General features: G+C 35.8%; 1 protein-coding gene across 1 annotated transcript in view; it reads right to left on the reverse strand.

Annotated features, from left to right (window-relative positions):
• The window catches only part of SLC12A2 (solute carrier family 12 member 2), a 62,168-nt gene that overhangs the window by 27,050 nt on the left and 18,888 nt on the right, over window positions 1-16,230 (reverse strand). The window contains exons 2-10 of the mRNA XM_035569391.2: window positions 15,346-15,465; window positions 13,617-13,692; window positions 12,947-13,042; window positions 10,993-11,132; window positions 10,066-10,176; window positions 5,813-5,921; window positions 5,185-5,312; window positions 5,007-5,091; window positions 834-988 (exon numbers count right to left, since the gene is read on the reverse strand). Of these exons, the coding sequence (XP_035425284.1) occupies window positions 834-988; window positions 5,007-5,091; window positions 5,185-5,312; window positions 5,813-5,921; window positions 10,066-10,176; window positions 10,993-11,132; window positions 12,947-13,042; window positions 13,617-13,692; window positions 15,346-15,465 (1,020 nt within the window). The remainder of the gene's footprint in view (window positions 1-833; window positions 989-5,006; window positions 5,092-5,184; window positions 5,313-5,812; window positions 5,922-10,065; window positions 10,177-10,992; window positions 11,133-12,946; window positions 13,043-13,616; window positions 13,693-15,345; window positions 15,466-16,230) is intronic.

Here is a 16,230-nt window from a genome sequence, read left to right on the forward strand (position 1 = left end):
ACTTTGGCACATGCAAATTGTAATTAGTTTTTCAACACAGCCTTGCAGGAAGGACAACAATCTTAGTTGCATGTAATTATATGTACTTTTGACCAAAACACACATGCCATTGAAACAGACATGCTTTCCATCAGCAGATTTCCAATTAATCTCAAGCCCACCTTTTGTAGGCCTATCACAAAAAATTAGGGCAGAGAGACTACCATAAAGAAAGTTTAAGTCAAGTGGCAATTAGTATGTTTTCCTTGGTTTCTTTCAAACCCTTAATAATAGTGAACTCGTGAACCCTTAATAGTTCACGAGTACCTGTAAGACTATAAACAACCCTATGATTTTTAAATATAACATTAGATTTTATGAAGCCTCACAACATTCTTACCATTATATATGATATGGCAAGTATAACATCAACATTTTCCAAAAATATGGTTGTTAAGAAACTTAAGAAACAAAGTTACTGAAAGAGACCACCTATGACTTCTATGAACACTTCTATGACTTCTATTTAACACTGAGTACATCTATCCGCATCCAGTACATCTGTCCACATCCATGCAGAATAGCATTCAGGTATCTAAACAGAGCAGGCTGCAGTCCCAAAACATAACCTACAGGGCTTATCTGGGAACAGAGTGAGTATTTATAAACGCTTGTATATAAACACCCCAAAACTTAAATTACCTTGCCCTTGATACTAGATAGAGTGTACCACTTAAATATAAAGTTATGTGGAACAGTTATGTAAGTAAGAATTTTTAGTGTATGATTTTCTCCTCAATAAGCAATTAAAAACCAAAAAAAACAATGAACAGATTTAAGAGAAAGTTTCATACCTGGAAATTGTTCATCAGCCCATACTGACACCCTGCCCCTGCCTGACAGGATGAGAAATCATAGTTTAACTTGCAAGCTGCAGTAGTGCAATTCATCAGCTCAGTGATAATGGTGTTATTAACATTCCCTGTGGCATCTCGAACAACACAGGAACCTAGAGTGGACCCAAAAGCAAAAATAATCAGACTAAACCTGAATTTAGAGATGTGTCAAGCTCAACTTCCTTTTTAAGTATATTCTTTCAGACGAAAATTAAATACAGCATTTACGGTTTTAATACATCTCAGATTTAAGCACATGTTCACTATGAAGAATAAAAACAAGCTAACTAGCTGTTTACTTACCTGAGAAGTTCTTAAGCTTTAGAAAAAAAGAGTTTAACAAGGAACACTTTAACACAGAGGAAAGCTACATCAATTGAACTGATGAAGTTTAAATGCAAAATTTTAACTCACATTCCTTTGAATCATGAGTTTCCCCATAACTTTGTATTTGTAATTAGCATTGTTTACTAACTTTTATCACTTGAGTTTGTGGTGGTTTTTTTTTTTCAATCTTCCTAGAGGAATGAAGTTTTGTATTTGTATGCACAAATATATGCGGACAGGTATACATGGCATTGCAGCTTTATCTTTCCTAGAAACTCAGCTGTGACAATCTCCACAGTAGAAGTTGTTCAGATGTAATGACCAAAAAGGCTGGTCTCTTTGCTAACAGGTAAATCACACAAGAAAGTTAATGTTCTTAGATTATTTTGTAAGTAGTAGTCTTGGAATTTTCCCCTTACCCTCCACTCTGAGATACTAAGATCTATAAGATGACTTACGTTATAAAGTTTTACAGACATGCTTCAGTTTTTAGATTGTACTATTACATATTCCCCATGGAAGCACGTTCTTGCAGAACACTTTCAGAAGTTTTAATCTCCTTGTAACATACAGATTTCTGTTTTTCTAGGCATACAAACAGGCTGCACAGCTCAGTCAACATGTCCCAGCCATTCAAAAAAAAATGAAGTGCTTATCATGAAAGCCTTTCAAGCCCATTTCTGATACTACCCACATCCTATGTAACTGTGGTATTTTAAAAGTTGGTGTCTTGGTGAAATACTTAACCACAGCCCCATAGCTACCACATTTTTTGTAATTAAGTCCTATCACAAACTGCTGTCTTCAATTGTCTACGATTATATGCTGTTTCACTGCTTAAGAAAACTGTAGTCACAGCGTTTCAGCCTTTAAACACTAAGAATGCTCATCTGATTAACAAGACGTTCTGTTTTGCTCTTTTAGAAGTGTAGAACAGACTTACCATTATTTAAATACCTCAACTGTTAAAACAGCATTAAGTCTTTTGGACAATATTTCAAGGAAGTAAATACAGAATGGGGAAGAGAAGGAACCCTACAGAGCAAAAAGGCTGAGAGAAATCCCTTAATCTGGTCTTCTAGGAATTTAAACAAGGAGGTCCTGGGAAAAGAAGCATGTGACTACTGATGACTCCAATGACTTACTTGAAGAATAGTAATAAAAAGTAGGGCACAGATATGAAACAAGATTAAGTTTCTCAAATGAGAGCGCCTGTTATCTAAATTAATTTCTCTCTGCCTATTGAGAAAATAAATTCTTAAATATCTGTACCATATTGCTGCCAAACCTTTAGAACTTCAGTAATACTCTAGAATACCTAGTCCTGGTAGGTGGATGTTACTCATTGCTTCCAGTTATTATTTTTCAGATGCTTAATAAGCCCATTTGATTAAATTTCAACAGGTGTTTCTTACACCAATTACTTCTCCTATGCTTTTCTTTTTTTTATTGGTATGTGGAAGGGTTGGGTTTTTGTTTTGTTTTAATTGAGATTAAAAGATCAGTACGAGACAAAGCTGGCTGGCAGCTCTTTCACACAGGGATTCAAAGTACAATGGAAAGGTTCAACAGCACTATGAGCAAACGTGATGTGAGCCTTACTACAAGAGAAAGTAGGACAGATGCCAGCTGGGCAAGCTGCATTCTCAGCAGAAGATACTTAAGTATAAGTAACGGTTCAGACATCTTAATTCAGACATTAAAACATTTCTGAATGAGGGTTATTTATGATAGATTCTGGCAGCGTTTTCACTAAGATCCTGCAACTTTTCTTTTTTGTAAGAATAGGATAAAAGGATTTTGTCTTTTTATAAGCTTTTAGAGGCACATTCCTGCCAAAGTAAAATGAAGTTGTCATTCTATAAGCCCAAGAAAGTTAACAGGCCATCTGTATGAAGTTCTCTCCTAACTTCATGTAGCTCCTTAGCACTTCAGACTGCAAATAAGTGGGCTTCTTAGCTTCTCTGGTACTATGAATGGCTACTCATTAAATTAGTTTTATTTCCTTGTGTATGGAAACCCTACTCAGAAGGTTGTTTTTTTTTTTTTTTTTTAAAACTGGAGCTTCTGTTTTTAATGTAAATAAATTACAGTCTAAATGTTTTTGTTTAACTTTTCTCTTTCAGGAATTCCCATTGAGAAGTTGCTTATGCAACCTTAATCCTGCTACCTGCACACTTGCATTATTCCCTTGTCAAAGCATGAAACCACACACTTTTCCCTCGCTACTGCTATCTTGTTTTTAAATAGGCTGCCTAACTCTCTAGTATAAGTTTTCCTCTCTAGCCAGTGTCTTAAGCTTCTTGCTTACTACAGAACATATAAATACTACACTACATTCAAAATATCTTCTTCCTCTTCAGACATCACTACTCTGTTACATTTACTAGCCTCTTCAAAGTTTTAATGACTTTCTCATCACTACACTTGGAAGTAGGGAATAGTCTGCAGGGGGAAGGAACAAGAGTATTTCCATTTGCCTGATTCCTGATCCAAAGCTTCAAAAAGACTAGACTTCACTCATTTCATAATCTTTATCTTCTGCAATCACACTGGCCTTTAATTACCAGAATTCTAATTTGAAGTTATAAGCAACAACTAGGGCACAGCATTTCTGATGCAAATGATTTCATGTTCAGTTAGTTCTGTAAAGTGTTCTTTTCGTAATATGAAAATTGAAGTTTTTCATGTCTGAAAGATGATCAAAGTATTCTATTAACAAATTAATATTAATAAGTATTTTACTCTCATGTGGTTTCAAGTTCTAAAGTATTCAGATTTGGTAGCAGGAGCCTGTGGTCAATCTAATTAGAAAATAATGTAGATCATTATGTTGCATAGGGCTCAATTGCTACAGAGCAAGTATTTGGCAGAGCTACAGTACAACATTAGCCAACAGAGGCAGACTGGCAAGATTAGTATCTTCGGAAAGGAAATATCATTAGCGGTAAGATCAATGGTACTTTTATAAATGTCAATTTCATTCAAAAAGCAGTGTAGCTAAGATAAAACAAGGTCTTTCATATAAGAAAACTGATTAGCACTGCCAAAAACTGATTTGTCTGACATGTATAAAAATATTTCCAATTATAGGCAAGAAATATTAGAGACATGCTTATATTCTTAAGATTACTATAATAAATGATGGATCAAGAAAAACCTGCATGACCATTGAAGCCCTGGAGTAGAACAGACAGAACATCCAACACCAAGGCAAGTTCTGCTGAGAATATTCAGACTACTGTGGCGAAGGGAAGAAAGCCTCAGAAGGGAAGTTATAGAGTACTCAGACCAATCTAGGATTGGTCTCCTCCATTGTTTCTCATTGTGTCATTGTTTCTCCTCCCTACTTGCTCTTCTCAGTCTTCTGGGGATTTACTGCTCATTCAGCCTCTCCAAGGAGCTGTGTAATCTTCCGATGATTTATTCTGATAGAGTAGCTGACTACCACCATCTTCAGATCAAAAGATGTTTGTTCAGTGAGTATTTCCTGAAAATACACCTTTCTAATCCAAGGATCATCATCCCATTGCTGAATTCTAAACATATTAATCTAAGTACCTGCAACAAATTAGTAAGTATCTGTGTGAAGTCTGTCATCTTTAGTCTGCTGTTCTCCTAAGACTAGTGACTGCTTCACTCATTTTAGAAGATAAGAACAGCTGAAAATTCAATCTCCAACAGTAGAAAATTACACAGTTCCAACTGCTCCTCTCCCATGCATGAAAGAAACTGTACTACAAACTGTATCAAAACACGCTCAAAGAATGTGAAAGGATAAAGTTAAAAATATTTACTACTTACCTACAGATACTGCAATTCCCATGTAAACCAACGTGGTAATTAAGATGGCCAACAGTGTTCCTTTAGGTATGGCTGACTGAGGATCCTGAAACAAAAATTTCAGCAGTCATGACAGAGATAGACATACATTCATTGGTTGTCGGAAAAAAAGTGTTTAGTTTGCTAGTTTACTACTCACCGCAAGATCACCTGAGATATTTGCTCCAGCAAGTATGCCAGTTGCAGCAGGGAAGAAAATAGCAAATACAGAGAAGAAAGTTTCCTCCTTTCGGAAATCTGGTCCAAAATTCTCCATAAATATTTCAGCTGTAGAAAAAGATTTATTTATGTCTGCCAATGCTGATATAGAAACTACAGTATTAGTCAATTCTAGACATTAATAGCTCTGTGAAAAACCTAAAAATCACAACATTTAACCTATTTAACAAAAATCAACTGTAGAACATTTTAAGATAGAAAAGCCCTAATTTATCAAAATAAAAGTCACAGTAAACTTAAATAGCCTTTAAAACCAGAAGTACTTATATTCTCCTCCAGCTTTTAAAAATAGTACAACTACAATATTTAGTAATTTTTATAATATGGTATTATAATAATTTAGTATAATCAATATTAAGCAGGCAGAACCAATTCTGTGCCTTAAAACTTCAATGGAATAAAACAGCAGGAGTTTGAAAGAATCACAGAAAATAATCTCTGCAGTTAAATAGGACTAAACTATTTTAGATGTTCACTCAATTATGACAGCAAACCTCCACATTGCAAAGATATTAACTGTTAATAAGGTATTAACTGTTCCAGCATACCTTTATAACCAAAGAAACCTTTAGCCTTCTTGCTGTCCAAAGGAATAAATGTTCCAATAACAAAGTCTCCAATAGCAAGTACAAGGATCACCAATAAGACTATCTGTGCCTGAAATAGAAATATTAGCGTTACAGTCAGAAAGAACTTGCATTTCAGTTTTTAAGTCTCCATGTTATGAATGTGTTCTAAAATGTAAATACTGACTTTATTTCAAATTCAGCTTGGTATTCTAATTTCCCCACCCTCCACCCCAAATTAAAACATGATTGAGACAACATGTACCAGTATTTCCAAGAAAGAAGTATGAATAATTTGAAAATGGAAAGTATTTTTTGTATTATTATTACCATACCCATCAAAAAATTATTCCTCTAAAGACAAAGTACTTAAAAGACCTATTTTTTCCCATAAACCTTCCAGAAGGAAAGGATTTGAGTAGATTGAATAAACTGACAGGAAAAGAATGCAAACAAATGCCAGGACTATTAACTATAATTACAATACACGTTATATGTGTATTATACATTACTATGTTGTATTTAGTGAGAATTCTATCACATCAGGAAATCAACAGCATTTGTTTGCTGTTTGACACAATGGACTAGTGACAGACAATAAAACCATTACAAAATCCTACATTATGAACAAAAAGGTGTTTTATACCATCCAAGTATTTTTATACCATCCAAGAGCTGAAATGCGTGCACAATGACAAGCCTAGAGACCAGGACTTTTCATTTAACTAGCAAACACACTGATCCATTATTTTTGGGTTGATTCCTTACAACGTCACATACAGAATCATAGAATGGCTTGGAGTGCTAGTGTCTTGGGGGTAAAACTCTTTGTAGCTTGCCTTTTTTTCCCAAGCCTGGGAAAATAAGTTTGTACACAACAGTACAGTGGCATTGCTGATTGTTAAAAAAACAAAACACAGTTTTCAGTTCATGCAACCTTACAGGTAAAACCAAGTAGTACAGAACCATACAGAGCAAGACAGCCTATAGTAGTAGTTAGAAGACCACCTGAAGAAACCAGTTTGTGCATCATATTTGTATCTCGCCTTTGCCAAGCCTACAGAAGAACAAGTGAGGTGGAAGGATGCAGCTGGGTGCTTACAGAAGTCTTCAATAAACCCAGAGAATTCAATATGAAGCTACTGAGAAAAATTTCTGTAGATGAATTTATTCAGCAATGAACCACAGCTTCTCTACAAAGATAAGAACATTTTCCAAATCTCTTCTTTGCACTTAGAAGTCTCAGACTTTAGAAAGAATGGGCGAGAGCTGAATTAATTCATTCTGAAAAGTCATTTTTGAAGCACGCTTTCCTGTTTTCCTAGTCTATAAGCTTTTTGGTCTACTTAAAACCTACTATTGATTTGCTTGTCTCATTTTCCAAGGAATTCTCTAAGCCATTGAGAAGGCATGGAAGAACATCGTAGACACTATTATCAAGAGGAAAGGATCGGTGTTTTGCTATGGTAGGCTGGATGTCAACCCACATGAAGCGCTTGTTTGACAGGTTCAGTTGCTTACCATAGCTCCTATATATCTTCTCCCACGTTGCAGAAACCAAGCCAACAAGCCTTGATTTTTGCACTGAGCAGCATTTTTAAGAGCTATTGAATTCCTAATAAGGCTGCCAAATATGATGGTTCAGGTGTCATACAGAGACATTTAAAAAAATTGGGCCATTTCTCTGCAAGCTATTGTTATCGAATTTCTCATGCTGCAGAGAAAAAGCATGATGTTTCTCAAGACTTAAATGACCATGACCACACAGTCACTAACAACTAATTCCTTCAAAGCAAGAAAATAAGTGGTTAGAAACAGGGTTGTTCAAAGTCGGGGGCCTAGAGATACCGTTAAGAACTGAAATTCACTGTCTGAGAAGGCAAACAATTTTTACGGAAGCATGTTGTTCAAGTTAAAAGCACAAGCCAAAACTGGTTTCTGAAAATTCTCTCCTCCATGTGGTAGATCCAAGTAAGGCACTTATTTTCACTGCCTGTTTCTACAATCCCTATTTCTAGGGCTGGAAGCAACAAGAACCCTCGTTCTGATTATGAGCATCATCAACTTGACACACAAACAAGAAACTTTTAACATCTACATTAAGAAGATCCTTCAGTTGTCTCTCAGTGCAGAAAATAAGGATGATTCTCACTGCAAAAAATATTTGGTTCACAATCACCTATAAATGGGAACAGAAACAAGTAAGCATCTTCTCAATTCCTCTTCCCAATTATTTAAAAAGCATCAAGTGAGCACACTATGGAGTATACAGAAAAAGCCACCAATCACACAAAAAACTGAGCAAGCTAGACTACCTATTAGAATACTAATAACACCGTTTATCTTAAGATATCTTAGAATCTGTACGTTTGTTTCCACAATCAGAGCTGACCTAAGACCATACAGCCACAAAAAGATAAGAAAAGTAGGTTACCCCTCCTACACATTCATCACTACCAGTGTTCACAAATCCCCTTGATGCTGGACCGACTAACTGCGAAAGCACTGTCTGGCTGCTCCACGTGAAAACAAATATAGAAGAGAATATGGGAGAAGTCAGAATACTGGTTTTCAGTTAGCAGTAACTACATAACTTGGTTTCAATTCTGGCCATATATTCTCCAAGCAGAGAGCTCATGTGAAGTTCCCAGTGAAAGAAAACTTCCATTTTATTGCTCTTACTTTTTCTTGTGTTGAAATTGCTCAGCAGAAAGTAATATCGTTAACCTTCTTAATAGCATCATTAAGGATAGATTTTGCTGTTTCTCAGTTGGAGACACCTAAGCTTGCAGTTCAGCAAAGCAGTCTGGATAACTGTACAGATCGATGCAAACTAGTGAGCTAGTGATAGACAGAGTCATCATACCTGAAGGACAATTTGGTCATTGATCATAGCCAACACAGGTTCACAACAGGACTGTCCTGCTAAACCACCTTACATGACAAGGTTACCATCTAGTTGACTAAGGGAAGATGGTTGCTGTGATCTTTTGGGATTTCAGTAAAGCTTTTGACGATGTTTCTCACAAGCACATACTACAATGGGTGAACAACTGGCTGACAGGTCAAGCTCAAAGGGTTCTAGTAAATTGGATTACATCATGCTAGCAGGCAGTCACTACCGGAATTTGCCAGAGCTCCATTTTAATGCCAGTTCTCTTCAAAGTTTTCATAAATGACTTGGATGTTTTTCATAAATGACTTGGATGTAGACTAGGTATTTTGAGTAAGTTTGCAGAAGGCACTACTGAATTCGGAGCAGCTGTTGACTCCCTCAAAGGTGGGGAGTCCTTGCAGAGAGATCTTGACAAATTAGAGAGCTAGGCCATCACCAACAATATGAAGTTTCACAAGAGCAGTGTCAGATTCTACACCTGGGACAGGGCAACCCTGTATATATTGGGGGAAGAGAGGCTGGAGAGCAACCCCACAGAAATTTATCTAGGTGCTTTTTTCAACAGTAAGTTGAACATGAGTTGGTGTGCCCTAGCAGCCAAAAGGTCCAATTGTATCCTGGGGTGCATCGAACATAGCACTGCTAGCTTGTCAAGGGAAACGACTGTCATACTCTACTCTGCACTGGTGTGGCCTTACCTTGAGCACTGTGTGCATTTTTGGGCACCACAGTATAAGGACGACATAAAACTATCAGAGCATCCAAAGGAGGGCTACAAAGATAGTGAAGAGTCTAGAGAAGACGACGCATGAGAAGCGGCTTGGTCTGTTCTACCTAAAGAAGAGGAGACAGAAGGGAGGCCTCATGGTGGACTGCAGCTTCCTCACAAGGGGATCAGAAGGGAAGACGCTGATCTCTGCTCTCTGGCAACCTGCAACAGGACCCAAGTCCTATTGGAATGGCATGAAGCTGTGACAGGGGAGGTTCTGGCTGGCTGTTAGGAAAAGGTTCTTCACTGAGAGGATGGTCAGGCACTTCAGACTCCCCAGGGAAGTGGTCACAACACTGAGCCTGCCAGAGTTGAAGAAGCATTTGAACAACACTCTTAGGCATATAGTCTGATTTTTGGATAGTCCTGTGTGGATGCAGGAGTTGGACTCAATGATCCATGTGGGTCCATTTCCACTCAGGATATTCTATGATACTATACGTTAAAAACTGCCCACTGCTTGACTCCTAACATACTGTGTATGCAATATTGAGTGTGCTAAATACATTAAAAATTAATCAGGCAGCAGAAATACAAAGCAAAGCAAAAGGGGAAGTAATAGTTCCTTACTTTTGCTTCCCATTCCATTCCTGCAACGGAAATTCCGAGTAATATAACTACTGTGATGGCTCCGATGATTCTGATGTCATTCATTTCATCAATCATCAATGTCCCATTTTCCTAAAAATGGAAACAAAGTCAGATACTTTTATCAAGTACCTATCTTCCCTATTACAGAATAGAAATGTATTGTTGAATATTATTTTAGACATAACCTCTATCATAAATGTGCTCACTTTACATTCCCTGTAGAGACACAATTTATTTTCATTTAGAATTATTCAGTGATATAAAACAAAGAAAAAAAAATCTCATCATAACCCATCCCCAGAGAAAATGGCCTATCTTTAACTGCCAGAAAATTAATCAGCAAGGCAACAGCTACCATCCTGCATCTATAGATACATTATATTTGTTGTTCACCATTACTCTTAATTCTTTCAATGCATTTCAGACATCTTCCCTTCTATGATAACTATAGTTCAGTTCTTCTCATATTTATATCAAAAAATGCAACAGATAAATTGGTTGTGTTTATCTTAAGGAATGGCTTTTAACAAACAACACCCTTTGGAAAGGAACTTAATATAAACTACTTTCAGTTACCAAAAAAACAGCTAACTAGGAATCTTAGCATTAATAATTTATGATTCTGCATCAGGTATCTATACTTCCACTCTTCTCAACAGCCAGCAGTTTTAACTTCAGAATAAGTTCTGCATTTTACTCACTGTTTTTCCCTGAAAAAATAAAGTTCCAGTTTGACATCAATGATAATTTGTTATACATCAAAAAGCTACTGAATTACGGTATTAATTTATTCATATATCAGTAGCATTCCTCCTCTTGTTAACTATGAAATCTTCTGCCATTAAATGACAGCACAAACCTGCATTGAGTGCAGCATAATCAATACAATCAACATTATCCATATACCTTAAGCAGCTCCACAACTGTCTCTGCAAAGCCAACAACATACATTGCTACTGCAACAGCATTGGCAAATGCAAAAATCAGTCCTATGGCACCACCAAATTCTGGTCCCAAACTTCTGGAAATTAAGTAATATGCTCCTCCTGAAAGGAAAAAAATGAACAAAAAACACTACAATAAAGAAACTAAGAAAAATGTACAAGCGTCAGCAACATAGTGTTTACATGAACATGATACAATTTATTCTTGTATCTTTCCTGATGTATTAGAAGTATTTTAGGAACAGGCACGCTGAAGTTACAGAAGTATATTTCAAGTTTCTCAGAAAAGGCACCAGTTGGAAGTAATCACCCAACTCATGTACCACATCATATTACTCACCTATACAACCAGTTCCATTGTTAAAAAAGGCCAGTAGTACAGCTGCCTGTATTTTACAATTTACTTGAAATTTAAAAGCAACTGTGCATAATTTTACTATAACAGTTATACTAGCTATAACTCAAGAAACTAGCCAAATAAAATACACTGTTATGAACCCACTCAAGTTCCAGACCTACATGACTTCTTTCTTAAAGCACTATTATCACGAGAATTCTCTGCTGTGCAATGCAACTGTCAAAAACAGTAACATGCCAACTCCTTTTTCACAATCTATCCCTTGTATTTTCTGAGCTTGAACAATACAGCATCTCAAACCCAACTCACAATAAACAGAAAACGGTATCTATACAGTATTATGGAAGGGTACATTCAAGAACAAATTTAGTGAAGGTACATTCCAATTTAAGACAGATTTTTAAAAGCAACAAAGTCTTCCCGCTCCAGACTCAGCTAACTGAGTGAAGGTTAAAAATTTGCAAAAACAGATTCTTAATTTCAGTTCTCACGCAAGAAGTATATAGGTATCAAGCTGCAACATACTTTGCACATAAGAATTTCAGCCTGAAAAAAGATAAACTACTGTAATATAACATTTTCATAGAAAAAAAATTTTATTCTTTAAGAACTTCAAAAGTTTGAATAAGACATTATTTTGTAGAAGTGGTTCAAAACAAACGTCTCTCATTAAAAGAGGATAAGCTGATACATACAATGCAGTATAGAAAAGTTTAGAAACTAAGCTTGACATAATACTAAGATTCATAGTTGATCTTTCCCATTGGGTCTGTTTACTATGTTGTGGTGGTTTCTTTTTTCCTTTCTCTTCATTCTTAAAACAATAGAATTTTATATGCACAGAAAAATGAACTGCTTCTTTTTTAATTCTACCACAAGTTCTAGCAGTAGCCATCTTTGTACTGTCATGAAGTAGTTTGAGCATGCCACAGGTACTGACCATTTATAAAACCATTTTACAGGAACTGATGACAACAGTGCATACACTATGAAAGCAAATGAAAATCATCACCCCTGGTAAGTGTTGGAGATGATCAAAAGAGTTTGGAGAATTTCTTTTGTGCATAAGAAAAGAAATCATGCTAGACCTAGAACATGTCCTTTTGTATGTTTATATATAGATATAGCATATCCCTTTATAGGATTTACTTCATTAGAAAGATTTATTTCGGGACATGAACACAAAAGCAACACATTCTTCACCAACCCATGCAGACGTAGGTGAATATCAAGACCCTGTTTGTTCCTGGGTAAGTTTCTGAAAATGTTTGTATTCCAAGAACTAAAACAGATGATGTTTCTTCTATGTTACAAAAGAAAGCCACCATTCAAGTCAAGTTACTAGGCTAATTGTTGGCTTTTCATTACATGACTGAAGTCAAATACAGAAAATTAGAAAGACCGTGCTTCTCAGAAAACTTAATTCCTCCCTATTTTTATCCATTCTGTTCTTACTCCCCCGCTAAAAGAAAATGGAAAACAATTTAGAGACTCCATCTTTAAAGTGTATGCTTGAGAATGATAATATACTTTAAAAGTTTTATGAAAGTAGCTTTACCTCCTCTTACAAATCCATTTGTAGCTATAGCAGAAGTAGACAGTCCTGTAATAGTTGTCACAACAGTAGCCATTGCAATAACAACAACAGACAGACCTTTTGAAAAAAAGGAAAAGAGTTTAAGTCCAGCAGAATTCAAGCACACAGATCTTTAACTCAACTTTATTTAAAATATTAGTCTTCTAAACCTGACACAAGTTTATTGTATTTGGTCCTGTACATTTGAGGCTTTATTTCCCTTTTGTACTGAAGTCTTTTGTGGATACAAACAAAACTGGATAAATGATATTTTCAATCAGAGTAGAAGCTGTACCCTAGAGCTTCAAGGAAACATGTCCCTTTGGAAGGTGACAGATCTTTTGCAGTTCAAAGCTAACTTCAATAATTTTCTAAGGCATATATCCTACATAGTCTATATGCAGATTTTAATAACTAGAGACCAAAAGTTTCTCTCTACAATTTATTGAAGATCTGAAAAGATCATTTTTAAAATCATGTATCTTCTAGATAAATGGAAAGTAAGTAATTTCATATTGCTTAAACTTTTGATAAGGGTAAAATACTGAGAATATTAAAGCAATTTTCTGTACCAGTCTAACAGCAAATTCAGGATGAAAATCTCTTACGTCACATTTCCACTGAAATAAAACTATTTAATTTGTACACATACCTATCCCAGCTTGTCCAACAATCCATGATAGTCTGATGAAGAGCATTACGCCCCAGATATTTAGCATACATCGTACCTAGGGTAATAAAACAGACATTTAACATGAGTCTTACATCTGCAATCATTTCCACTAATTCTTCATTTTATTTTAATATTGTCTGACTTATCTCGTAGTCCTTCCTCACCACTTTTCAAATTGTTTTACAAGAATAGATTCTTTAATTAGACAAATTTGTTTGATTAAAAATTATAAAGGAAACATAATTAAAAAATTACTGCCTTGAACAACAGAGTTATAGTTACATCTGACAGTTGTAGTAGTTCTTGATCAAACAATACAAATAAGTAATTTAGACCCCAACCTTTAAGATCTAAAATTCATACTGCAGAATACATCATTAACATTGTGAGGTCGCCAATACTCTTAGTTCAGATCTCCCACAACTCCTTTTTCAAGTACTAAAACAATAACCTACCAAATATTTTCTCCATTTAAAAAAACAAACAGAAAACCCCCACAACTTGACAGCCCTTGAACTTTTGTATCTTACAATGGACTAACTTACTAAAGGACACTAACAGAATGAGGAAGTGAGGAATGTAGGAAGAGGGAGGGATAAAGTCTGTTTCTTCTTTTCCTCAATAAAATAGTTTGCAACATGCACAGTTTAGACAGAAGACAAGCAGCAGGTCTTGTGTGAATCTCTCACCTGGAGATTACAGCATCAACCCTGCAAAAGGTTTAGGTGGTCACTGAAGTGAGACAAGCACCTCTCCAAACCACGAAAGTAAGAATGTTTTCAGAGATTTTTATGCAGTCTTGCAAAATGCAAAAACACCTGAGCTAGAAACATTCACCTCAGCAGCTTATGCCTATAAGGAAACACTAATTTTAAATTTTTTAATTTTTTTTTTTTTTAATTTAAAAATGGAATTTTAAAACCTGCTTAACATTTTTTAACAGATTTTGGAAGAAACTGGCCAGCAACATTTACCCCATGCTATCATCTAGTATCAGCTTCAAACCAGCATACAGAACACATACTATCAATATGTCTTCCAAACTTTAATACTTAGTATTGTTGCTTACAAAAATAGTGCAATACAGAATTTGGGTATAGAGAAATTCAAGGTCATTTTAAAGCAGGTAAGAAGCGGAACAACTCAGTCCTTGGTTGGGGTATATCAACAGGAGGTCCTAGTATCTGTTACACAGCTGCTGTCAGCATTCTTTCTCCCAAGAGAAAGGGTATGGCTGCTTCAAGTCTTGTAAGGAAGTTGCTAATGCACAGTGGACGCTTCCTGAACTAAAATTAGGTATTCTGAATGCTTGAGTTCAGTGTGTGTTAACCAATTGTTGCATTTGCAGCCTCCACTAAAAAATCTTACAGCTTTGGACAGTATGTGTATTAATCACGTTTCCTCTCTGCCAAAGTATTAAAAAATAAATTCATATGTACTTGAAATAAAATCCTTTTTGTTACCCTTAGTTTTTCATTATTCTGAATGGGGACAGACTCAGATTCCCCCCTTCTCCCCCAAAATATTTAGTGTTGAGATCGACAGCTTAGGAGATGACGACTTTGTAACAGGTTCAACAAAATTTAAATACTTAATTCAAGCTTTACCATACACATGTAGGTACTCACAGTATTTTTTTTTTTTTTGCTTGTGTATAAGTAAATAAGAAAGGTATTTAAATCACTAAGGCACAATTTATCAAACTTACCAAAACACCTTTTATCCAGCCAAACTTGACTACCCCTTTGCTATCAGGTGTGTAAGTGGCAGCTGCTTCCCCAGCAGGAGTTCCCTCCTCTCCATTTGCATAGCCATCTTCAAATGGTTCCTTGGAAAAAAAAAATATTTCTTTGAGGTTTAACAGAGTACAGAGGCAATGTGATACTCAAGTCTTAAAAATAGTGTACTTGTGCAAACAGAATAATTAAAAAATGACGAGGTAGAAGTTACCATTTATATTCGGCACATCTTACAGTTTTCAGTGAATATACACCAAACTTAAGAGGACAACTTTGGTATTCCTCTTCATTTACCAAAATTACCTGTGGACTGTTACCACTGAGTAATAAATATTTTTAAAGAATGTGTCCTACAGTTACGGATTTTTTTTCCTAAAAGAACTATGCAATTTCATATGCAGTGACTGCTACCACATGGAAAGTTTTATTTCTTAATCTGAAAGCATACTACCACAAGTTACTGGCCCTCATCTACACCATTTCCTGTAGTCCAGGCTTAGCTGTCAGTTGATCAATTTTTCAGTTCATTGACTTCCCTGTAAATTATTCTGCTATTCATTGTAAGATGATGCTGTTAAAAAGGAAGGTAGAGGAGTGGCATTTCAGGAAGATGGAAGGAAGGAAGAGAAATCTGCTCCCAGACATCCCAGCACAGTTTAAAAGAGAAGGATAACAGACAGAAAGTATCAGTCCCATGCAAAAAACAGTTTGTGGCTTTTTTTTTTTCAGTTTAACTCAGACTTACAATGCAGAAGCCTCAACTGTTTGATGTACATAACTACATACACCTAAGTGCGCTCAAGCACACACTGTAGGCTTGCTCTTCAAAAAGCAGTTCTGTTTTGCCAAGCCAA

This window comes from Cygnus atratus, chromosome Z (assembly GCF_013377495.2).
Source record: "Cygnus atratus isolate AKBS03 ecotype Queensland, Australia chromosome Z, CAtr_DNAZoo_HiC_assembly, whole genome shotgun sequence".
In the NCBI taxonomy this organism is placed as follows: Eukaryota; Metazoa; Chordata; class Aves; order Anseriformes; family Anatidae; genus Cygnus; species Cygnus atratus.